Raw genomic sequence first — 26,427 nt, 5'->3', positions numbered from 1 at the left:
ATTCCATTTTTCAATATATCTTTCCTGTATACTTTACATTTCTCACATGCATTATTTCTTTCAAATACTTCTCATTTAAGTTTCTTCCCAAATCATTCAATCATCTTTATTCTTAATTCTATTCAATTTGCTAAAAATGTTTTGTTCAGCCCTCTTCACCCACTTCCAAAGCAATTGATTTCCATCAGAACTGCGCTGCATTTTCTCAGCCTCTTTTAATTTTAATTATTCATTCCTATGTTTCTATGTATTAGAGAATATGTTTTTCTCATCCTAAACCTTCTCTTACATACATTTTTCTCATCCAAGCCTCTTTTACTTTGTCATCGCAAATATAAAAAGTATCACTTTTATATTCCCCTTTATTAGGTCTCTTCTGTGTCACTCTCTAACTAATTCTTTTCACTTTGTTCCATATCACTTCCCATTATGTCCACTTCCCATGCTTTCTGCTGGGTGATTAATCTATGTTCCAATGCTTTTCATGGAGGACTATTTTCCTTTATGCAGTCATTCTTCTATAGCACGGATGTCAAACTCAATTTCGTTGAGGGCTGCATCAGGGTTGTTTTTGACCTCAGGGGGCTGGGTGGGCATGGCTTGGGTTGGCATGGTCAGCTCAATATTTTTCATGTCAGGGATGCCTGTGGTGGCTTGAGCGCTCTGCCAGCAAAAACGAGGGCCTTAGCTCCATTTTGGCTGTGACGGCCTCCTGCAGCCCTCTGCCAGCAAAAATGGAGCTCAGGAGGGCCCTCCTGAGCTCTGTTTTCGCTGGCAGAGGGTTGCAGGAAGCAGTCGCAGCCAAAAAACAAAGACCAGGAGCCTGTTTCCACTGGCAGAGGCACCACGGGCCAGTCTTTCACTATTTCCAGGGCAGCCCTGACGGCCAGACCTAAGCATCCCATGGGCCGGATATGACCCAAGGGCCTCGAGTTTGACCCCCCTGTCCTATACTCTACTTTCTTTCTCTTCCATGTGCATTTTCCCCCCAACTCTTGATGCTACCAAAAATGATCTCTCCCATGACCTGAATCTTCCATCCAGACAGCCTTCCCTAATTTGTTCATTCATATTTAACCAAACCATTCAATCTTTTAGTTTTATATTCATTCCTTTGCTTTGTACATTATGAATAGATTTGTGCTTAAACTAGCTATTGTCATTCAGCAAGTCACACAATTATCTCCTGTACTCTTTTCTAAATTCTTCCTTCATCATCCTTCACTGGAGTATAACATGCAACTATCACCACTTACAAATTCCATCCACAAAATGTAGATAATATATTCATATTTTGTGATGTACATTTTTAGCCTTTCCATTCATAATTAAACCAACATTTCCCTTTCCACAGATGTATTCATAAATTCTACTTCACAAACTCAAGAAACCTTCACTCTGACTTATCTCCCTGTTTTTAGTTTTTTTAATTTTTATTTCTTCAATTCGTGCTTTTTATGATTTACTTCTATTATTTTCCAAATCTCAATATTCCACATCTCAAACTTGACAGCTTTAAGACTTGTGGACTTCAACTCCCAGAATTCTTCCTCCAATCATGTTGGCTCAGGAACTCTGGCATTTGAAGTGTGCAAGCCTTAAAGCTGTCAAGTTACAAGACCCTTGCACCCCTAACCCTTTAGAACCTCCCCCCAAAAACCTTAAAAATATTTTTAAAGCATTTTGCATCTGGGGAAAGTCGGAGCAAGGCACCCCAGCCACACACCACTCATTTTGAAGTCTTTCTCTTGTGCTGCCTCACTGCTCTTCACCTGCGGTCGCCCCTTCAACCTCCCACACGTGGAGGATGCGTAGTGGTCATCCTGGAGGGGCAGCCGAGGGGCACTTTCACCCACCCCCCAAATAGCACATAGGCTGAGGAAAGTGAGAGGGGAGAATGGAGCTGCTCTTTTTTTCTGCAGGGCAGAAGGAGGCGAGGCAGCCTCAGGTGCCATCTGGAGACAGCCCCTCAGAGGCATTGCTTCTTGCCCAAAACAAGCGGCAGTGAGGAAGGGGTCTCTGGTGGCTGCAGCAGTAGCAGAAGCGGCGACTGCCGCTGAAGCACAATCCCAGCCAGTCAGTTCTGGCTCTCCCTTCCCCGAGCATGTTCCATTGCTGCTAGCACTGCTTTTGGTGAATCCAGCTCAGCGGCAGGGCTCTTGCCATCACGGGCAGCCGTTTCTTGCCATTGCCGTCGAGCCAGATTCACCAAAAGTGGTGCCAGCAGCAACGGGACATGCTCGGAGAAGGGAGAGCCAGAACAGACTGCCTGGGATTGTGCTTCAGCGATGGTCACCGCTGCTGCTTCTGCTGTTGGTGCAGCCACCAGAAACTCCTTCCTCGCCTGTGCTTTGTTTCGGGCCGAGAAGGGACGCCTCTGAGGGGGTGTCACTGGATGGCACCTGAGGCCATCTTGCCTCCTTCTGCCCCATGGAAAAAAGAGCAGCTCCACTCCCGCGCTCTTCTCACTGACGCTGCTCAGCCTGAAACATGAGGATTGTGAAGGAAAGCGTTTTCAGGATGAGCAGCAGCGGCAAAGAGAGCGCAGACCTCCTGAGCTGTGGAAAGCGGCTGCTAGCGATGCTCTCAAGGTGAAGATGTTGCAAGTGGAGAAGACTTGCCCCCCTCAGGAGCTGCGGGTATATTTTATGAACTAAAACCAACAGCCAACAAATCCTATGATCACAGCCATCCGGGTCCTACAAACCAACTCACAGAGCCCCCAATTCAGCCTCTTCCGCTCTGGGGGTTAACTGAATATGGTTAGTTGTCCTGTTATCTCTTGGTTGCAGTTTCCGCCTTAATAGCAGAGTTGGAGAGGGCTAATTTCAAATGGCTTTTTTTTCCTTTTGCCGAAGCCCGATTTCTCTGCCACTCAGTGGGTGACCTGGTGGGTGTTCGAAGGTGTTGGGCATGCCATGGAAGGCACGAGCAAGCAGGCATGGCCATTCCCAGTGTTGCAGCCAGTGAGTGAGGCTCTTCACTCTGATTTCACCGGACTTGCCTCTGATGATGTGAGAGCAGGCACAGCCATTTTAAAATTGATTTTTGACAGCTTGGCTGCGTGGAGAGGCTCTAGCAACTGGCGGGCAGTGCACACAAGTTGCCGTGCCTGCTTCCAGGCTCACAGACTTTGCCAGCTTGTGGGAGGCACGCGCGAGCAGGCGCACCCATTCGCAGCCTTAGGCAGGATATTCTTTCTTTCACCATGGGTGTGTGGCCAGGCCGCCATTGTTACTGGTTTGGTCTGGTATGCCAGATTTTCACTACCTCTTCTGGCGTACTGTACCATACCAGGAGGAACCAACCTCTGGGAAAAAGCAGCCAAATAAACGAAGAATGTTTCAAAGAGACTGAAGGAAGAAAAAGAGGCATGGCACTAAAAAAATATCAGTACTTTATCTGCTGGCCATTAATAAAAAATAAAATAGAAATATAATGAGAGAGAATGAGACAGAGAGGATTTAAAGGAAGACCAGGATCTATAAGAATTAACTAATATGTACAGCATAGAAGAATAAATACTACCCTGTTTCCCTGAAAATAAGATCTCCCCAGATAATAAGCCCAATCAGGCTTTTGAGTGAATGTGGTAAAATAACCCCTCCCTGAAAATATTGCAACACAGCAGCAGCCATGAGGTGACCACGCTCGCCCCTCTGCACCTCAAAAATAATAAGACCTCCCCCCCAAATAAGGCCAAGTTCTTATTTCAGGGGTCAAAAGAAAATAAGACTCTGTCTTATTTTCGGGAAAACACAGTAATATAGTAAAATAGTAGAGAACATTGCATAAATGTAAGTAGTAATTGAAATATAGTTCTACACATACATAGAAAGAGTCACACATATATATTTGAATGTTTCATTTTTGTATCTTGGACATTTTTACAAAATAAATTCTCTTCCTAATCTTTATAGGGATATATAAAAATCCCATTGTCTGGGGTCCTATACTTTTTGTGGATGTTTTGAGTTGGAGTCAATCATAGTTTAAAAAGAACCTGTGACACAGGGAAATTTATGTGACAGCAGGGTTTGACTTTCTTTGCTACCCATAGCCTAAAGACAAAGAAGGTTTACTTCACAAAGCCCAATGAAGAGAGCTGGCATCAGTCAATTAATGGCTTGGATTAAGACCAAGAGCCGTCCTTGTGGATGCTGAAAACAATTTATTTTGTCACAGATAATCTAGGAAACCCACACAATGTACCTTAGTGAAACAGAATGAAACATTAAATTTGCATTCAAGAAATGTGATAATATGGAGATCTCTTTAAAGAATTGACTTGAAAGCCAGTAATAAGTTTTCTTTCAAAAGGAGCATGATTTCAAAAAGGCAGTTTCTTTGCATCATTTCGTATTCCTACAAAGCCTTCATTATAATAATGGGAAGTGGCATATTCTTCTTAATGTTTGACAATGGCAGACAAGTGAAACATGCTTTAACTGCTATTTCAAGAGCTCTGGTATCTGAGATGAAATATGCATCTCTGCTAAACTGTCTGATCCTACCCATGTATACCCATAAATTCTACTTTCTGCAACTTCAGTCCTTTGTGATATGAAATAAAATATTTTACTGTATCTTCAGTTCAAACTAGAAATAATAATCTTATGTATTTTGTGATTTTCTGCAAAATTGAGGTTGTAGAGACACATGGACCGGACTGAGAAAATACATTGCAATAACTTCAAATCTGACTTGATCCTCTGTGTTTGTGTTTTGCTCCAGAGAAGACCACTGAAGGTAATCTCCATGCCCATGTGACATAATTGTAAGCTCTTCCCTCCCCAAAAGTACTATAAAAAGAACCACACAAAATTTAGCATAGGCTTAGTGTGTCACCGGCCATTCTGGCAACAAGTCAGCAAGTTTCTTTTGGTTTCTAATTTATATAAAACAATACGAAGTCATTAATAGTTTAAAGACTTAGATTTGATGCAGGAGATTTGTGATGAAATTGCTAATTTTATAGAGTAGGATAGGAGATTAATTTATTTCTTCCAGTGATCCTTTAATGAACTGATCTGTAGTTCAATACTACATCTATTTCCTTCCATTTCCCTCTAAATTTCTGACAAGTCTAGGTTAACTTGAATCAGGTAAAATCATTTTTATATTACACTGAATGGTCCCATGAGTTGCTTCCAATGACATGACTTATATTAAGTAAAACAAAATAAACGGAATCAGAAAAACTAAAATATAATTCAAACCATTAGTGAAGAAGAGAAATTTCAAATCAAGGCCTGGGAAAAGAGAAACAGAAGGCCAGAAAGCACAAATACTTGGAAGCAATTAGATTAAGATTAAGAATTTCTGTACTACAGGTCTTCAGGCAGTTTACAACCAAAAAAATAATAAAAACAGTTTTACCTAAGTCTTTCAACCACACTACAAATTCTAATCAAACTTCCATAAAATAAAATAGAATAAAAATCATATTATTATAATAAAAGGTAAGCCCATTGCAGTGGTGGTTCCGGATCCCGTTCCAAGCAGTACGGTTGGAACGGTCCCGGCGGCGTCCACATGGATGTGCGCAGTGGGCGTGCACACGTGTGCAGTGTGCACATGAGTCTTAGCACCTCTGCGAGCCTCCGTGACGCTCCAGCTGTTCAGCAGAGCATCGCACAGGGACTGTACGTGCCATGCGCATGTGCAGAAGCGCCAAAGACTTAAAATACCGGTAGGGAGCTCAGGCGGGTGGGTGGGCCCTCCAGAGCACCGTATCGGAACGGTATCCAGTGCTCTGAGCAGGCTCCGGTACGCCCATACCGGAGCATACTGCCTGCAACCCACCACTGGCCCATTGATAATTCAGATTCGACATGACACAAAATACTTTTGGTGTCTCCTAGTAATGGAAAGGCCATGGAAAGGCAGTTCCATAACAGGGCAGTTAGTGAAAATACTTTTCTTTGCTCTCTTAGGTTGAATGTTGAGGGCAAGAATATTCTGCTTGAAGGAAGATACTTAAGGGCCATCCTAGGGAGGGCTTTATATGATATAATGCATCCATTTCAGTTTATCAAAATAGCTGTCCACAATGCCTTCCTCATATGCTGGCTGGGTAATATTGTAAAGCAATCAGAACAAAATTTAAACGGAAGTGGCAATATGGATACAATAATTGAGCAAGGCCTGTTTCATTTCTAAGCCAGTTGTCTTCTAATGATCCTGTCAAATGGAGTTAAGCTTCAAGACGAATGAAATAGGAATTATAATTGTCCAAGAATTACAATAGTACTTCTCCTTGTGTGTGTATGTGTGTCTTTGAGTCTATGTTGACTCCTAATGACTGCTTAGACATGTGCCTTAAGTTTTCTTGGCAAGATTTCAGAAGTGGTTTGCTTCCTGGGGTCGAGAGAGAATGATTGGCCCAAGCTGTCACTCAGCTGGCTGTGTTCCTAAGGCAAGACTGGAACTCACTGTTTCCCATTTTCCAACCTGGTGCCTTACCCACAACTCCTGTGATGGCAAACCTATGCCACGTGTGTCCAAAGTGGCACAAGAAGCCATTTTGCCCAGCACACAGGCCTTGCATGTTTGTCTTCTGGGTTTCTGGCATGCAGAAATCATCAACTGTCCTTTGTGCGCATGGCAGTGATGAAAACTGGTGTGCATGGGAACCGGCCAGCTGATTGTCAGGTGTGCCAGAACTTGGAAGTTCGGATTTTCCAGAGTGCGATCCCTTTGAGCGTGCAGCAGTTCCGAAAACTGGCTTGCCTATGCACACCAGCCAGCTGGTCATCAGCTGACCATCATACACACTAAAATCAGGAAGTCCAGCTTTTCCGGAGCACTGCCCCTACGAGCACATGTACCCATGCACGATGTTTCCGTGCAACCTTTCCAGCATTTGGTGCCGAAAAGATTCGCCATCCCTGCATTACACCAGTCTGGTTCTTGCTCCTTCTTATTTTGTCTACAGCAAAGAAGTAATCAGTTCAAACTGACAAATCAATACATTCTGACCCAGGAACTCAAAAGAAGATGACACTTGACACTTGGGTTATAGATGACTGGAATAATTGAACACTCCCAAAATGGTAATACAGACTATTTTGCAATAATTTAATCTTCAATCTCCAGTGACTTTGGGCAAGGGAGTGCTCACTTGGAAGACAAATTCATGCTAAAAGATGTTCACTTGCAAAGATACACAGAAAAATGCCAAATTCAATTCTCTAGTGTCCCAAATTACATTGCAGAAAAGCAGCTTCTTGTTGCATATTAATATAAGTGATAGGAAAAGTGTGAGATGACCATCTGTAAAGAATTCTTTAGGTCCTGCATTAACCTGAGGATTTCTTGTTCTAAGTAATTGTATGATTTTACCATTCTGAATATATATATATATTGCTTGTCTTAAAGGCACAAGAGTAAAAATATATGAAGAAAAGTAAAAAGGAGATGCCTATTTTACTGGTTATACATAAAAATATTCATGATAAAAATACATATATATCTAGTTCTTTTCTTTTATTACCGATAGTATTAACACTACGTTGGAAGATGTAATTTTACCGCCTCCTATATTTAATATTTATCCCTAATAATTTCAATTGGAATAGGATTTCAATGGTTTTAATAGTGTTTGTTCCAAAGAAATGAAAATAGGGAAAACCCTAATTGATATTAAACATTCAGCTGAAGATCTGAAGCAAAAGTATTTTTCTAAAAATCTGCAGAAGGAAATAATGAAAAAGTATGCTACTGTCTGATTATTCTCAAACTGCTATTTTGGATAAGTGTCTGCTGAATGAGCTTTTAAAGAGTACAATTATGTATATAAAATTATCTAATTTGTGAACTTCTGAAGGTATTAATTGGGAGAGCTGACAGCAGAATTTTACCATGGTAAATCCAGTCCACTCTACCACCTTTCTAGACTATTTTACTAAGGAAAGATAATGACCAGACATACATAGTGAACTAACATCTACAGAACATGAAACTACATCCCAGGCTGACTTTCCAAGGGACTCAGATTCATACTTAATTTATATACATCATAGGAGTTTCTTGGTGGATCAGGGTACCAGATATAACGGCAGTGCAACATGAACCTGAGAAACTGGGGTTGTGAAAGTAGTATTTTCTAACTCATGAGAGTATGATTGATACCACTAAGCATTATTAAAGCAGCCACACCTTTTGCAGGATTTATGTGCTGCTTTGGCAGCTGCTTCTAGATGTTTCTACATGTCTATGCATGCACATAGCTAGTTTATTCCATTCCATTACCCAAAGAGAAAGATAGAAAGAAGCAAAATAATAAGAGCTCTGAAAAGATCAATCTAATTAATTAGAAACACATTAAATAGTTTCAAAAGAAAGCATAAGTAAGTCATAGAGGGAAACCTCTACACAAAACTACATCTATTATCTCTAGTGCAATGAAGCATTGCATACTGAAATGGATCTTCCAACATGAAGCACTTCTTTCAAATGCTTTGCACAGCCTTGTGAGGCTTACTCCACATGTACTGAAACTTGTTTTGTTTTCAAGCAATTGGAAAAGAATCAAGACTATTTATTTATTCATTCATTCATACCTGAGGGGCAAATAACATGGGTTTTGTTATTTGTTAACTAACATAGTTAGTTTGTAATTTCATCTGATTTATATTCTTTCTTTTAAAGCGATGTTCAAGATTTATTAGCTTTTAACATTCCTAAACTGATGAACAAGCTTCTGATAAGAAAAGTTTGTTAGTACAAACTGGGGTCTGGCTTATCTCTTTTGTGAACCCTAAACAATCTTTCTTCTTACAATTTATTCCCCTGCAGACCTCATTTTAATTTTATTATCCTGTCCAGTCAACTTTCCTCTTTCAGATTTATTTGTTATGTTAGCTATAAAAGGGGATGTAAGCTAAAGATCAGGGTTCACTCTTTGAATGAAGAACCCCCTTTGTCTGAACATTCTGATAAATTGTAATAAAATGATCTTCCTGTCTCGGTTTGTCTCATTGGAAAATATGTACATCGAGGCACGAGCCTGAAAAAGCCATATTTAGCCATCATACCCCCACCTTTATTATTTTTTATAAATAATTCAAGGTGGTTGAATTAGGAATATAACACATCTTCTTCCTCCTATTTTCCCCACAACAGCCATGTCAGATGGATTGGACTGATAGAAAATGACTGGCCCAAAGTCATCCAGCCATTTTGCATACCTAAGGCAGGACTAGAACTCAGTCTCCTTGCTTCTAACCTGGTGCCTTAAGCAAAGGGCAAACTGGTTCTTTGAAGTCTCAATTGATTGCCTTCTAAAAGAAAATTTGTTCTTTCTGCTTAGCCTGTCAGTAGTATGAGCCACTCATTATCTCCTAAGTGTAGGAATGGATGATGTCATTCTCCTTTCACAGATGGACTTTAGCAATTCATTTCATCCTAGTAGCAATCCCAACTCCAACTGGCTACAGGGCCTGACACACCCCTTTCCCTCCAGTGGCTAGTCACTGTCATGGGTAGCCATTTTGATCTGATAACAGAACAACGGAATTGGAAGGGATCTTGGAGGTCTTCTAGTCCAGCCCCCTACTCAGGCAGGGGACCCTATACCATTCCAGACAAGTGGTTGTCCAGTATCTTCTGAAAAGGCTCCAGTGATGGAGCACACACAACTTCTGGAAGTAAGTTGTTCCATTGGTTAATTATTTTCACTGTTAGGACATTTCTTCTAAGAGTTCTAGCTTGGTTCTCTCCTTGATTAGTTTCCATCCATTGCTTCTTGAACTGCCTTCAGGTACTTTGGAGAATAGGTTGGCCCTCCTTTTCTTTGTGGCAGTCCCTCAAATATTGGAACACTGCTAACACCCCTAGTTTTTCTTTTCAGTAGATTAGACATACCCAATTCCTGCAACTGTTCTTCATATGTTTTAGCCTGATATGCTTATATGTTGTATTTTTATACAAAGTAGCTTTCATAAGTTTCTATCTACTGGTCTCTTACATTCCCTCTGATTATTTTCTTTTTCATCATATTGAGATTGATCTAATAATGACCCTTTAATCAATGAATTATCCTTAACTGTAGAAGTTCAAGCTTCATTCAACTTTTAGATCTCCCAGTGGACACAACTTTCCATGCTTCCACTGCATTCCCCTTCTTTCCAATCCTCAATAAGCAAAATGTAGTTTCCCTTTCCCCTTTTTCAGAAAACCCCTTTGCTTCTATGATACTGAATTACTTGTTCATCCTTGCTATAAAGTTTCCATGGAACTGCAGAGCAATATAGGAACAAAACAGCAATATGTTTCCTATTGCTTTGATTACTGCAGCAGTAGAATAATGATGGAACCATAAGAAAGAAAGAAAAAACCTGGATTAATCTCAAAGGAGATAACTGAATCCTGATAGTGAGAGTGAAGGTTTCAAAGAAAAGGCATTTGCTCTCCCCCCCCCTTTTTTTTTTTTTAAAAAAAACAGATCCCGGTAAACCAGCTAACAAGACTTTGCTTTGCTGCAAAGGTAGGAAAAGCAAAAAGATTGAAAATGGCAAATGCCTTGCAATGGTTGTAGACCAGACTGAGCACCAGCCCATTGCTAATCCAATTCACATATGCGAAATTGATTTAAGAAAATTCAGGGACATCATGGGAAATGAGATTGCAGGGCAGAACTGCCTTAAATATCCTGAAAGTACAAAGGTTTATAAAAGGCACAGTAGTGTTTTTAGTGAAAAGAGGTTGTGCCTTTTAGGACAAAAAATTATTAGCCAAATGCAGTCCAAAAATTAATATTTATTTGCAGTAACTTGGGGTAAGGTAAAGTTAAAGGTTCCCCTAGCAGATATGTGCTAGTCGTTTCTGACTCTAGGGGGCAGTGCTCATCTCCATTTCAAAGCCAAAAAGCCAGTGCTGTCTGAAGACGTCTCTGTGGTCATGTGGCCAGCATGACTAAATGTGAAGGCACACAGAATGCTGTTACCTTCCCACCAAAGATGATCCCTATTTTTCTACTTGCATTTTTACGTGCTTTCGAACTGCTAGGTTGGCAGAAGCTGGAACAAATAACAGGAGCTCATTCCACTACGCGGTGCTAGGGATTTGAACCACTGAACTGCCGACCTTTCTGATTGACAAGCTCAGCATCTTAGCCATTGAGTATGCCAATCAACCACTCACTTTAAGTATATTGTCCCCCCGGACACAATAGTTGGAATGGTTAGAAAGATTTTAATTCTTTTCTGGATTTGAAAGATTGATCAGTAGTTTTTTGCTTCACAAATTAGACCATGCTTATTTCAAGAATTACCACTGTTTTTTGTTCCATGTTAGAAATAGTACAAAATCATGACTGGTCTCTTAAAACTGCAGTCAAATTTGGCTTTGGTGTCCAGAGGCTGCATGCAATAGGTGAATAAGTGAGCATCATAAGACCTTCTAATATTTTTAATTAGATCCACAGAGCACATTTTAAATAACTGATCTTTATAGCTCATACTGCAGCCAACAGGAACAATTTGATTTGGCCAGGGGAAAACTGGCCGAATTTTTGTAATGAAGCATTGTGAAATAAAAGTATCCAAAAAGTGTCAAAATAGGGTGATCAAACAATTGCCTGTTTTTATGTGATGCACACCATTGCAGCTTTCATCTTAATGTTTTTGACCACAGTCTTTGAGCACTTTTGGTGAAGTAGCAGATAATGTACTTACCTGAATAGGACCAATCAATAGTTTCTGCAAATTTTCGCTGTGGTGGAAAATAGCCAAGAATCAGTTCTAAAAACAAACAAGCAACATAAAAAGTTAACATTAAACAGCAGAGAGGAATTGATTAAATATTATTAACTTCAATGCATTTGCTCTCAATTTTAGTGACTTGGTGTAATTGCCTGTGCAGGAGGCAGCATCTAGTTCAGTGATGGTTAATCTTTTAGGCACTGAGTGCCGAAACTGGAGTGCACGCACATGCGCTGGAGTGCTGGAACCCAGAAGAGAGCAGCTAGCCAGCATACATGTGCATGACAGAACCTGGAAGATCAACTGACGATGGCGCACATGCCCACAGAGAGGGCTCTGCGTGCCACCTCTGGCATGCTGGCACACATACCATAGGTTCACTATAATGGATCTACTTGACTTTAGGCCTGGAAGCTAAAACATAATGCCTGGAAAACTTCAAGAAGACTTCTCTATGGGCTGCATTGGGAAATAGAGAAAATACCTTGAGAGAAGAAAACCATGGCAAAGTCATATCTGTCTTGTGGCCAAGAAAAGTATATAGATATGACCCTAAATTCTCCAAGAGTCAATATCACATTCAAATTTACTTTGACCTTTCTTAAAATTAACATGCTATTAGTTATTCTAATCTATCCAAATATTTACTTAATTTGTACTATATAACAAACCTTCACTCATTCTTGTTTCCATTGTTCTAGTCTCTACTTCTTAAATCAATGTAGCTTTCCAATGTACACTGGGAAATAATTTATTTATATATTTAGAACAAGGGGGAAATTCAGCAGATTCTGACAGGTTCTGGAGAACCAGTAGAGGAAATTTTGAGTAATTCAGAGAACCAGCAAATATCACCTCTGGCTGGCCCGAGTGGGGTGGGAATGGAGATTTTGCAGTATCCTTCCCCTGCCACCCCCACCAAGCCATGCCTACAGAACCGGTAGTAAAAAAAAATGAATTTCACCACTGATTTAGAAGATTTATATGGCTGCCCATTCACTCTCAGTGATTCTGGGTAGTTTACAAACATAAAGAAACCCCGCTATAAGAGAATAAAAACAATACCCAACCACTCCGGCGGCAACAAGCAATCAAACAAGCCACTTGATGGGCTCCATCCCTCTCTGGATGCCACAGGCTGTTGGCCAAACCAGGTCTTCAGGGCTCTATAAGAGTATCAAATCTCTGTAGAGATGGTATTCCAAAGGGAGGCAGCCAACACAGAGAAGACACTTCTTCTGGGTCCTGCCAATTGTATCTCCTTAGGAGACAGGACCCACAGCATTCCCTACCTTCCCGCTCTAGTGGGTCAGGTGGATGTAACTAGGAAGAACGGTTCTTCAGATAACCTGGTTCCCACCCATGAAGGGCTTTAATTTTATTTTTCAAAAAATGGAAGAAACACAACAACAGACAGCAATTATTGATTAGTATCAGGGTTGATTATTTGAGATTTCATAAACTATGCCCTTGCTTGCATGCTCTCCCTAACCTTCTCTCGTACATTCTCTAAAGAATAGCTTGGGGCTTTGCATTATAGCAAAGTTCTTGAACTTCTGGTTTAATGCCAGATAGCAAACCAAAACAATCAACCAAGCAAACAAACAAAACAAATAAATCCCCAGCATGAGATTCTATTTTCATATAGTAGTTGGATAGTATATAAAGTTAGAGCAAGGGAGAAACTGGGGTGAAATAGGCACTGCTAAGGTTAGAATATGAATTTTCTCAGTCTTTCACTTGTTTGAATATTGTTCAACAATTCTTAGAAATATTTAGCATATTAATAACGTTTTAAACATAATGTTATTAAACTTTAGAAGAATTACAATAGCCATTTATTTAAAAACCTTAATTGTATATGTGCATACGAATAGTCATATAATTATATAATTACATCACCATTGTATGAAATACTATAGACTTTTTTTTACAAAAAGGTTTAGCTTATTATATAAAATAAAATATATAGTAAAAGAAAAAATAAACGTATACTGAACTGCATCAGGAAAAATAAAGCAGAAAAACAATGAAAGAAAACACATTCCAAATAAAGGAATGCATTATAAGCTCCAACCCTACACTTAAATTGCATTTAATTCTAAACATTGAGAAAAGACCATTAAGAGAAAGGGACAAAAGGTAAAATATACAGTATATCTGACATTTGAAATGATATAAGTTTCATGATTCAGTTTTTGAACAGTGATCTAATTCAGGGCATATAGATTTATATTGTGTCTCCTTCAGCACAAAGCTAGACTAAAATCTGGGAATTGACAACATTTCTTAAGCCAGTCTTGACCGTCTAGGACAGTGGTGGGCAACCTTTTTTTTCAACTGAGCCAAATCTCGCCAAAATCACGATTGAAATTTATTTGGAGAGCCGCATTTTTAAAACCGAAAATACATAGGATGGTACACTGTTTTTAGTTTCAATAAGTTTTTATTGAGAATATTCTGCATGCAAGTATCCACATAGGTCGGGAGGATACAAATAACACAACTAATAAAACAAAAACTTTAGAACGATATTATTTATCGATAACGTTAAATTCCGTAAAATTTGCCTTACAATGTAGAAAAAATTACATCCTGACATTGACTGACAAAGTCACAACCACTAATGTGAACATTGGCCTTGCATTTCCTTGGATAGTTTGAGTAAGTCAGGTTTGTATGTTGTTGTTTTTCATTTCATCTCTCTCTCCCACTTTCTTTCTTTTTTTCTTTTTCTTTCTCTCTCTCTCTCTGGCTCTTTGACTCTCTCTCCCTCCCTCCCTCCCTCTCTGTCTCCCTCTGTCATTTTCTCTGGGTGTCTATTTGTCTGTCTGTCTCTGTATCTCTGTCTCTCTCTCCTCCTTCCCCCATCTCTGTCACTCTGTGTGTGTGTGTGTGTGTGTGTGTGTGTGTGTCTGTCTGTCTGTCTGTCTGTCTCTCCCTCTGTCTCTCTCCCCTCCCTTCCTCTCTCTCTGTCACTCTGTGGATGTGGATGTGTCTGTCTCTCACTAATTCACTTAATCACTCACTCTGTGTGTGTCTCTCTCTCTGTCTGTCTATTTTTCTCTCCCTCCATCCCCCTCTCTGTCTCTCTCTGTGTTTGTGTGTGTTTGTGTGTGTGTGTGTGTGTGTGTGTGTGTCAGTCTCTCTCTGATTCCCTCCCTCACTCCCTCTCTCTGTTCCTCTCTCTGTCTGTCTGTCTCATTCACACACACACACACACACACACACACACACACACACTGTGGTCACCTTGTTGAGTGTTCCAATCACATTTGAAACACTCAACAACTGGCCTGCATTTATGCTGCAAAATACCATAAATGCAGGCCAGTTGTTGAGTGTTTCAAATGTGATTGGAACACTCAACAAGGTGACCACAGTGTGTGTGTGTGTGTGTGTGAGTGAGAGAGACACACAGAGAGAGGAACAAAGAGAGGGAGTGAGAGAGGGAATCAGAGACTGACAGAGCTGTATGCGCGCGCCTGTTTTCCACAGCGTGGAGCAGCGGCGAGATTCTGTGCGGCGAGAGATGATTCTGGGGGCCATCAGTGGGGGGGGCAGGGTCTCCCCTCGCGTTCCTCATCTTCCCGGATGGCCCCTGGAATCATCGCTCGCCACGCAGAATCTTGCCGCTGCTCCACGCCGTGGAAAACAAGCGCGTGCGCACAGCTCGGAAAATTACAGCCTGGGAGACTTCTCATTCGGCTTTTGCAGAAGCTTCCCTCCGAAGCGCGGCTCCCCTCCCTCCTCTCGGGCTTCGGAGGGAAGCTTCTGCAAAAGCCGAATGAGAAGTCTCCCAGGCTGTAATTTTCCGAGCTGTGCGCACGCGCTTGTTTTCCACGGCGTGGAGCAGCGGCGAGATTCTGCGTGGCGAGCGAGGATTCCAGGGGCCATCCGGGAAGATGAGGAACGCGGGGGGAGACCCTGCCCCCCCACTGATGGCCCCCGGAATCATCGCTCGCCGCGCAGAATCTCACCGCTGCTCCACGCCGTGGAAAACAGGCGCGCGCGTACAGCTCGGCAAATTACAGCCTGGGAGACTTGTCACTCGGCTTTTGAAAAAGCTTCCCTCCGAAGCCCGAGAGGAGGGAGCGGAGCGGGCACCCGGCACACTGAAGAGCCGCATTAAAATGTGTAAAGAGCCGCATTTGGCTCGCGAGCTGCGGCTTGCCGACCACTGGTCTAGGACATAAATATTCTTTCATGAATACATAATCACTTTTTTTTTTTGCAACAGTGAAAGTTTTCATATATTGAATTTTCAAGATTCCTTGTGTGATGAAAAATCACATTCAAATTTTCTATCCAATAATACCCTGATATGTCTAACTATTTTAAATGCTGGGAAACCAAATTCCTACTGTTATCACCAAAAACTTGCCATTCATCTATAAAGGTGATAACGTAAAACTCTCAAGCTGTGCCCAAAATGGTAGAAGTGAATATTATGCTCATTCCACTATTGTGGTTAATAAATCAGCTAGTATCATTAGCATTGTCAAAACTTATGTTCCTTCCATTAAAAATTTAACATTTAAGCTTACCAATCTTCTTGAAATATATAACTAGAACTAATATTACTTTGTATTATCTATCAGTCTTAATGCAACATTAATTTTTGCAATAAATATATCTTTATTTCCATAAAAGTATGGATATTTTTAACTACCTCATATCATTTTCCATCTAGATGATAATTTTGAAATGTTCTTATCTATTATTATAGATAATATTTGGTATTATAAATACATAACACTGGGTATTTCCCTTGGCATAGTAATCCCAGATATTTAATAACTTTGGAACAATATATAAAATCTAATATTAACTGTGAGTTTTAGAATTTTCTTGCCAATTGGCAAGTGACTGTCCAGTTTACTGAATATCCCATATATTTATTATATCTATATACCTAAAAAATTATCAATGTTTGTAGACAATATTTTTTAAAAAAATCACTTGCTTATTACAGCATTGTATTCAGAAAACATTTTTAAACGTTGTGTTTTATTAAGCATATTAGGGGTTCCAACACTAAATTACAATTTAAATGTGATAAAGACATATTTGATGAGTTTCACATTGCACTTTAAATAATAGTGAAATATTCCCATTCTTGGTTATATGAGAAGGATATGACATTCTATAAAAAAATTAACTTCTGCCACACTTAATTGAAACGTTATTTGAACAGAATTCTAATAATGTAGAGGTATACAGTAGATAGCTGCTGTTTTTTCTGGTACATCTGTAAAGGTATACTATGGTTGGCAAGTGAGGAAAAATAATCTGAAAACCACCTGTCAAATATAATTCTATGGGAAAAGTTTAAGTCATTCATTCTAATTAATTGCTATCTACAAAAGATCAAGCTATATCTATATGCACTTATAGTTTATGAAGTAAATAAGAGTACTTAGTGATATTAAGCGTGTCTATCACCACTTTTTTTCTTGAATTTCTTTATCCATCATTTTATCTGTTATCTGAGTTTTTTAATTATCTGTTGCTTTTCTTAATTATTAAGCACTCATTAAAGTATTAATTGAAAAACTATGTGAAATTTGCACATAAGAAAATCTAGTTTTAAAACTCCTTAAGGATTTTAATGAAAAATAAAATGATAGTCCAATAAAACAGAAGTGTACATTCTGTGCATATTCACAAACACATTTATCATAGTTAATAAGTATCAAATGATGCTAATTTTAACATTTAAACTATAACAATATTTCTTACTAATGCCTTCATTGTTTTAAATAAATAAAAACTGATGGGCAAAACAGGAGCAAAAGTAATTTAGAATGCACTTGACAAATACTAAATATATTACATAGCTAAATAAGAAAAACGTTTACTATATGATGGATGACTATAATAAATTGAACAGATTTGAATTGCATTGTTATTGTGTTATTTCTTAGTAAACTGCTTTGGAAAATGAGCATATTGTGGAGAAAATATGAAGAAAAAATTGCCCTTCAGTTGACTTTAACATTTACCTTATTTAGGTAGATCAGACTACAGATTTATGGACAGTATTTTGTCTTAAGACTACCCAACACAATGTTTACAGGAGACCACAAATAGCATATCCTGTTTATGTTCCCTAGCAACTAGTAGTGAGAAGCATGAAATTTTTGATATTAATGATAAGTAACAACTGAGCTTTACTCTTCATGAAATACAGGTACAGTATATACTTGTCTATTTTAATGCATTCCAGATGATATTAAATTGCTGAGAAGTTATTTCATATCCACATTATACAATAAGATAAATATGACTACTCGTATGTATTAATGGGACGCAGTGGCTAAGATGCTGAGCTTGTCAATCAGAAAGGCTCTGCAGTTCAGCGGTTCAAATCCCTAGTGCCGCGTAATGGAGTGAGCTCCTGTTACTTGTCCCAGCTTCTGACAACCAGTAGTTTGAAAGCACGTAAAAAATGCAAGTAGAAAAATAGGAACCACCTTTGGTGGGAAGGTAACAGTGTTCCTTGCGCCTTTGGCATTTAGTGTGCCTTTGGCATTTCCCTAAAGTTGGGAATGTGCGAGGGGAATATGTGCGAGGGGAACCTTTATCTCATGTATTAATATCTATGGATTTATATAATTATTTTTAAATTTAAACTAAGGCTAGTTGAACTCTCAAAGTGGAAATTTAAGAATTCACAATGAAATCACAGCAACCAACAATTCTGAGTAGGATAAAAACAATACTGAGATCAACCTTGAAAATATATTTGAAGAATTGGAAAGTCATTGCTGAAAATGGGCTAAGTAGGCCAAAGTTCTCCAAGCTTTCCGGCTTTGTGGACTGGCTTGTGGGGCCGCGGGGTAGGGGATGGTTCTGCACCAGAGGCCAGCAAATGCACACATACAGCTCCACTTGCGTGAATGGTGCCCACACACATGCAGTCACCCACTGCTCGTGCAAGTGGAGATACACTTACGTACACACACATTCATCCACTGCTTCTGCAGGCCACTTTTTAATGGCATATGGCCCCATAGTAACAAGGTAAAGGTAAATGTTTGTCCATCTGTGCCTACCTTAAAGGAAATCACCAACACCAAATTGTATCTACGAATGGACTGATAGACAAGATAACTTCATTGTTTCATCAAAAAGATGCATTTAGTACTTTAATCCATTTTAGTGTTTTAGTTTCAGAAGTACTTAAAGATAGCTTCATACCAGAGGTGGGTTCCTGCTGGTTCTAACGAGTTCGGTAGAAGAGGTTCGTCAAATCTACTGTATCGGTTAGAAGAGGTTCCACCTGTGGACCCAGAAGTAAGTTCCGGAATGCGTGCCCCGTCCCTTTCGCTTGTTCGCCCTGCCCATTCCGTCGCAGTTTGCTTGCTCCCCCGCCCGTCTGCACTAAACTAGCCCAGCCCACCACTCACTGATTGGCTGGAGTCCAGCCAATCAGTGAGCAGGCTGGAGTCGACCCGCCCATGTCTAACACCCGTTTAAAAGCATGGCACCAACGGCCAATATCCCGAGCAGCTGTCACATTGCACTTGCTGATCGGGTCCTCCCTTCGTTTCGCTTCGCCTTCCAGCAGCTAGCTGCTTCCCTGAGGTAAGCAACTAAGCGCGAGGGGTGGCGGCGGCGGGAGGCTAGTGTACGCCAGCTTTCAGGCCTTCCCTCACGAAAGCCGCGAGCTGGCGTACACTAGCCTCCCGCCGCTGCCGCTGCCCACCCCCTTTCGGCCATGGGCTGGCATACACTAGCTTCCTGCCACTGTGCCCCTTTCGGCCATGCGATGTACGCTAGCCTCCCACCGCCGCTGCCGCCCACCCCCTTTCATCCACCCAGTATATGCCAGTCCGTACACTGCATGGCCGAAAGGGGGTGGGTGGCAGCGGTGGCAGGAGGCTGGCATACGCCACGTAGCCAAAAGGGGGTGGGTGGCAGCGGCGGCGGGAGGGAGGTTAGCGTACACCAGCTCGCGGCTTTCGCGACAGAAGGCCTGGAGTACGCTGCATGGACGAAAGGGGGTTTCACTGCTACACCCCCCCCCCCGCCCCAGTCCCCAGCCTGCTGGTAAGTGACCTGTTTTTTTTCTTTTATGCTTTTAATGTTTTTTAAAGAATATTTTATTTATTGTGTATAGAATTTTTTTTAATCGTTTTATTTAAAAGTATTGAGTGTAGAATTTTTTAAAAATGGTTTATTTTAATTTATTGTTGATAGAATATTTTTTTAAAATTGTCTTAGACTATTTATAAAAAAGATTCTATCAACAATAAATTAAAATAAACCATTTTAAAAAATTCTATACTCAATACTTTTAAATGTATTGTGTATAGAATTTTTTAAAATTGTTTTATTTAAAAGTATTGAGTATAGAATTTTTTAAAATGGTTTATTTTAATTTATTGTGTGTAGAATACTTTTAACTGGTTTTATTTTAAATTATTGTGTGTGGAATACTTTTAACTGGTTTTATTTTAAATTATTGTGTGTGGAATACTTTAAAATGGTTTTATTTTAAATTATTGTGTGTGGAATACTTTAAAATGGTTTTATTTTAAATTATTGTGTGTGGAATACTTTAAAATGGTTTTATTTTAAATTATCATGCATAGAATATTTTTAAATGGTTTTAAAGGATTTTTTTATTATTTATAGAATATATATTTTTAAAAAATTATTTTTAGGGAATGTTTATTTATTTATTGTTTATAGAATATGTTTATTACAAGAAATGTTATTCCTTTTTGCAAATGTTTTATTTGTGATGCAATATGTTGGTTTTAAGTGTGCAGATTGGTGCATGGTTTATGTGTCTCAAAGTGGCTGCATTTCTATGGGCATGCCAGGTTGGTGCAAGGCAGATTTGCCAGATTTTGTGTGTTTCTGTATGATACCTGCTTGTTTAGGTAATTGTGAAGTGGTTGATGGTTCTGTGAGCTTCCTGGCACTGTCCTTTATAATTTCCCACAATGCCTTGATGCTTTTTATTCCAGTGGCTTTGTCTTTCCTGTCCTAAGGGTTAGGGAAAAAAACTGCAGTCTTTTGGGGAGGGGAATTGTTTTTGGTTTTTTTTTTTTTGGTGTTTTCCTGGCACTGTCATAGTTTGTGTATGTGGGTGTGTAATGTCCCGCAGTTATCTACACATCAAGTACTAATAATATTTCCTTATACATTTTAGTGACCTTTCCTTACATAATTGGTGTTTTCTTTCATACTTTTAGATTTCTAATTTCTGTTTCTGTTAGTTAGCAATTGATAAAACAAGTGCATGCAATGAAAGAGTTCATTTCTGTGTCTCTTCTTTGTGCAGGCCATTCATTGGAATCAGTGATATTGAAGATTGGCAAGGAAAGTCATCTTCCTTCGGTAAGTAGCTCTTTTATTGTTTTGTTTACTTATTTTAATCTTATTTAAGTAGTAAGTACACAAAATAATAAATTTCCTTTTTTATATCTTTTTGTAGATCATCCATTGGGGCAAAGAATTCAGTGACATCATCTTGGCCACTCCCACCCGGTCACCTGACTGCCAAGCCACTCCCACCTGGTCACATGGCTGGAAAGCCACTCCCACAAAGCAGGCCACACCTACAGAAGAGGTTCCAAAAAAATTTGAAACCCACCACTGCTTCATACAATCCATTGCAGAAGCCTCTTTTACAAGATATTATGCCATGGATAATTTTGGCCAGGATATTCATATCTCAGCAACACAAATGCAGTGCAAACATTTATGGAAATTCACCATGTTTTCATTTATGCATCGTTCATTACTTAAAACTCAAAATCAGATTAAGTTCACCTCTTTTGTACCAAACAAAACCATCTTCTAATCTTTCTCTTTCTGTGTGTGTGTGTGTGTGTGTGTGTGTGTGTGTGTGTGTGTGTGTGTTCCAGCATAACTCTGGAATACCTCAAGCAATTTCAACCAAACTTGGTATACAGATAATTTACTCTCTGGAGACAAATACTGCGGTGGTAAGACACCCCTAACACCCCTCAGGGTGTGTGTTCTGTTAAGATGATGCAGCTTGTTGTGCCTTTAAATGGATTCTACTGTACTGCCATAAAATGGCTTCTACTGTACACAGCAGTGGAGTTGCCATGGTAACAACTTCACAGTACTCCCCAAAGGGGCTCCCTCTGGTTAGGGGGAAAATCCAACATTAGAAATTACGTTTGGTCTGGACATTTTTCCCCTATAAATAAATACCTGGACAATGCTGGGTTATTGGATAGTCCTTAATAAAAATAGAATAGAATAACAGAGTTGGAAGCAACCCTGTAGGTCATTTATAGTTCAACCCCCTGCTCAAGCAGGAGACCCTACCATTTCTGACAGATAGCTGTCCAGTCTCCTCTTGACAGCTTCCAGTGATGCACGCAACAACTTCTGAAGGCAACCTGTTCCATTGGTTGATTGTTCTGTCAGAAATTTCTCCTTATATCTAGGTTGAATCCAAAGGTGGGTTGCAGGCGTACCAGAGCCTGCCCGGAGCACCGGGTATCATTCCGGTACGGTGCTCCGGAGGGCCCCACCTGCCTGCCCGAGCTCCTTACCGTGTTTTAAAGCTATTGCTGCTTCTGCGCATGATGCGTACAGTGCTTGTGCGATGCTCCGCCGAGCAGCTGGAGCATCATGGAGGCTTGCAGAAGCATCATTTGCAGCTACAACACATGGACGTGCCACGCGCGTGCATGTGAGTGATGCCGGGGCCGTTCCAACCGAATCCGGAACCCACCACTGGTTGAATCTCTCCTTGATCAATTTCCATCCATTATTCCTTGTCTGGCCTTCAGGTACTTTGGAAAATAGGTTCATCTTCTCCTCTCTGTGGCAGATGCTCAAATATTGGAACACTGCTATCATGTCCCCTGGTTCTTCTTTTCACTAGACTTGTCATGCCCAGTTCCTGCAACCATTCTTCATGTTTTAGCCTCCTGTCCCCTAATCATCTTTGTTGCTCTTCTCTGAACTTTTTCTAGAGTCTCAGCATCTTTTTATAGTGTGGTGTCCAAAACTGAATGCAGTATTCTAGATGTGGTCTTACTAAGGCTATTTTATAGAGTGGTGTTAGTACCTAATGTGATCTTGATTGAAACCCTCTCTTGATGCAATTTAGGATTGCATTGGTTTATTTTGCTGCTGCTGCACACTGCTGGCTCCTATTTAATTGATTGTCGATTAAGTCTTCAATCTCCCTCTCACAGTTACTGCTCTGAAGCCTGGTTTCACTCAATCTATATGTGTACTTTGGGTTTTCTTTGCCTAAGTGTAAGACTTTACTTTTCTCTACACTGAATTTCATTTTGTTAGATAGGCCCAGTGTTCAAGTCTGTTAAAATCCATCTGGATCTTGAGCCTGTCATCTAGGGTGTTGGCTATTCCTGCCAGCTTAGTATAATCTGCAAATTTGATGAGTTCCTCTTCTATTCTTTTGTGTTCTGAGTTAAATGACAAAACGGCTACTGAACGGTTAACTGTTTATTAACACCAGTACAACAGAACAAGAACATACCGGGCTGACAGCTATTTATACCCACAGCTGTCAGACCGGCAACCAATAGGAACACTAGGATTGTCCCGCCACAGAGATTGCTCGGTTGGGCCAATCAGGGGTGAGCTGCTGGTCGAGCTACCGAGCGCCACCTGCTGGTGGACACTCTTGATACATAACACCCCTTCCCCCTTGTCCGCGCAAGCGTAGTCACGTAAATATATAGGTCGTCTGCGCACGGGCTGAGATCTTCTCAATTGAGGTGTGGCCGTCGTTGCAGGAGGAGTGTTCCTGGGGAGTGACCTGGTAGACCTAAGTCCTAGAGTCCCATTTAATTTTGAAGGTAAGGAGTCCGGCGAGAGCGGGGCGGTTGAAGCGGCGCCGGAGCTAGTTGGGTTGTGATGGTTGGGCCGGCAGGCGGCGTTGTCAGGGCCTGGTGTATTCTGAACTGGAACGTGCGAGCTGTCCGGTGTACCTTCATTGATGCGCCGCCGCAGCTGGTCTAAATGCCACCTCCATTGTCGTCCATTGCCAAGGAGGACCCTGTAGGAACAGGGCCCTGTTAACTCTGAAATGACTCCGGGTATCCACTTCGGGTCACCTGCGAAATTTCTCGCAAACACCACCTCCCCCACAAGAAAAGTCCTAGGGGGTGGGGAAGAATGAAAAGAGGGGACGGAATAAAACGGGTGCAAGCGGTCTAGGGTAGTGTGGAGTTTTCGACCCATAAGGAGTTCGGAGGGGGCTTTGCCCGTGATCGGGCATGGGGTGGTGTGTTGGCAACGTAGAAAGGTAGCCACGCGTAGATGCATTAACAAGGATGACATGCGGGAGAGGGATTCCTTAGCGGAGCGCACAGTGCGTTCTGCCATGCCATTCCCCGCCGGGTGGAAGGGAGCTACGGGGGCGTGGCGGATGCCTAAACGTTGCAGGTAATGTTGGAATTCTTGGGAGGAAAATTGGGGCCCATTGTCCGATACTATGATGTCGGGCAGGCCATGGGTCGTGAATAGGGTATCCAAAATGCGAATGGTGGCTGAGGAGGTGGTGGAGTGCATGGGGAAAAGTTCCACCCACTTTGACCAAGCGTCTATGACGAGGAAAAAAGAGGTGCCATCTATGGGGCCCAAAAAATCCACATGGAGGCGACTCTATGGAGCCCTAGGTTGTTCCCACTCTCGGGAAGGAGCGGCGGGAGGCGCCACGCGGACTTGTTGGCAAGGCGAGCAGCGCTGCACCCAGGCAGTGATGTCCGCATCCATGGAGGGCCACCAGACGTAACTGTGACCCAGGCATTTCATACGGACTATGCCTGGGTGGCCCTCATGGAGGCGGGTCAGCACTGCATGGCGCAGGGAGGCAGGAATGACCACCCTATGGCCCCATAGTAAGCAGCCTTAGATGGTGGACAGTTCGGTGCGGCGGCGATAAAAAGGAAGGACTTGTTGGTCTATGGGGGTAGTTGGCCAGCCGCTGCGAACAAAAGCGATGACCTTAGACAAGGTAGGGTCGGAGCGGGAGGACAGGGCTATGTCCGAAGCGGACACAGGAAGGTGGAGATCGTCCAGGAGGCAGATTGATTCAGTTGGAGCAGGGTCAGAAACCGGGAGTGGCAAGGGGCAGCGGCTCAGGGCGTCTGCATTACCCATGTGGAGGCCAGGCTTGTGAGTTAGTGTCTAGGTGTAAGCAGAGAGAAATTCTGCCCAACGTGACATGTGGGGTGAGAGGATGGGCGGGGTGGGGCGGTCTCCTGAGAGAATACCTAATAGTGGCTTGTGGTCGGTCAGGAGGGTAAAGGGCCGCCCATAAAGGTAATGGTGGAAGCGTTTTACTCCCGCGACGGCGGCCAGCGCCTCCTTGTCCAGCTGGCTGTAGTTTCGCTCAGGCTTGGACAAGGTGCGGGAGTAAAAGGCTATGGGGGCTTCAGAGCCGTCGGGGTAAACGTGGCTCAGCACAGCGCCAACACCGAAGGGGGAGGCGTCGCACGCTAGGAGAAGTGGCAGGCCCTCATTGTATTGGGTTAAAACAGGGGGAGCTGTCAAAGCCCGTTTGACAGCCGCGAGCGCATGCGCTTCGCGGCCAGTCCAAACCCAAGGCGCTGAGGAGTCTAATAGGCAGTGGAGTGGTTCCACTAGGGATGCCTTGTGAGGGATGAATGATGAGTAGAAGTTGAGGAGGCCTAAGAAGGCCTGCAACTCAACTTTGTTCGTGGGGGTAGGTGCAGAAAGAATGGCATCAACTTTTGAAGGGGAGGGGTGGATTCCATCTTTATCGATGAGGAATCCAAGGAATTCTACAGCAGGAACCCCTAGCCTGCATTTAGAGGCTTTCAGATGAAGACCAGCGGAGCGGAATTTAAGAAGGACAGCGAGGAGGGTTTTGACTAGTGTAGGGGCATCCTGCGCTGCAATGAGAACATCATCGAAGTAGGGGGTGACCCCAGGAATACCATGGAGCAGTCGCTCCATTAGCCCTTGGAATATTCCTGGGGCCACGCTGACGCCAAATTGCAACCGGCGGCATTTAAAAGCCCCGCGGTGCGTCACGATGGTCTGCGCAAGCGCGGTGGCTTCATCAACAGGGAGCTGCTGATATGCTTGCACCAGGTCCAATTTAGCAAATATTTTGCCGCGTCCCAAGGTATGTAGGACATGCTGGACGACAGACACAGGGTGGGGGTGGGCTTGGAGCGCTTTATTTAAGGTTTTTTAAAAATCCGCGCAGATCGTTATGGATCCGTCGGACTTCAAGGGAACAACGATAGGTGTTTCCCAAGGGGAGAAGTCGACGGGTTGGAGCACCCCCTGGGCCAGAAGTTTGTCAATTTCCACGTCCACTTTCGCCTTCAAGGCGAATGGCAAACGCCTTGCCTTGAGACGGATGGGAGCGACTGCAGGGTCAAGATTTAGAGAAATAGGGGAACCCTTATAGCAACCCAGGGAGGGTGAGAATACGTCCTGAAATTCAGATAGGAGAGAGGAAAAAATATTAGGAGGAATAGAGGTATGGTGGGTGGAGTGAATGCCAGCTATGGACAGTCCCAGAGCCCTGAACCAATCGAGCCCCAGTAGAGATGCGAGGGGGTCTCGGACCTCTAAAAGAGGCAGGCGGCCGGAGAACGAGCCGTAAGCGACTTGGAGCGTAGCGCAGCCTAGGAGCTTAATAGAATTTCCCTGATAGTCCCGCAGGCGGCAGTTTGCAGGGGCGAGCTGCGGAATGCGGTAATGGGGCAGAATT

General features: G+C 42.0%; 1 protein-coding gene across 6 annotated transcripts in view; it reads right to left on the bottom strand.

The window, feature by feature from the left end:
• PTPRZ1 (protein tyrosine phosphatase receptor type Z1) overlaps positions 1 to 26,427 on the bottom strand; it is a 133,218-nt gene that overhangs the window by 71,826 nt on the left and 34,965 nt on the right. For all 6 annotated transcript variants that reach the window (XM_081958405.1, XM_081958407.1, XM_081958404.1 and 3 more), the window contains exon 2: positions 11,679 to 11,744. In XM_081958405.1, coding sequence (XP_081814531.1) covers positions 11,679 to 11,744 — 66 coding nt within the window. The remainder of the gene's footprint in view (positions 1 to 11,678; positions 11,745 to 26,427) is intronic.

Source organism: Natrix helvetica, assembly GCF_964273705.1.
Source record: "Natrix helvetica genome assembly, chromosome: 6".
NCBI classification, from domain to species: Eukaryota; Metazoa; Chordata; class Lepidosauria; order Squamata; family Natricidae; genus Natrix; species Natrix helvetica.
This window is presented reverse-complemented; position numbering and strand designations above follow the sequence as displayed.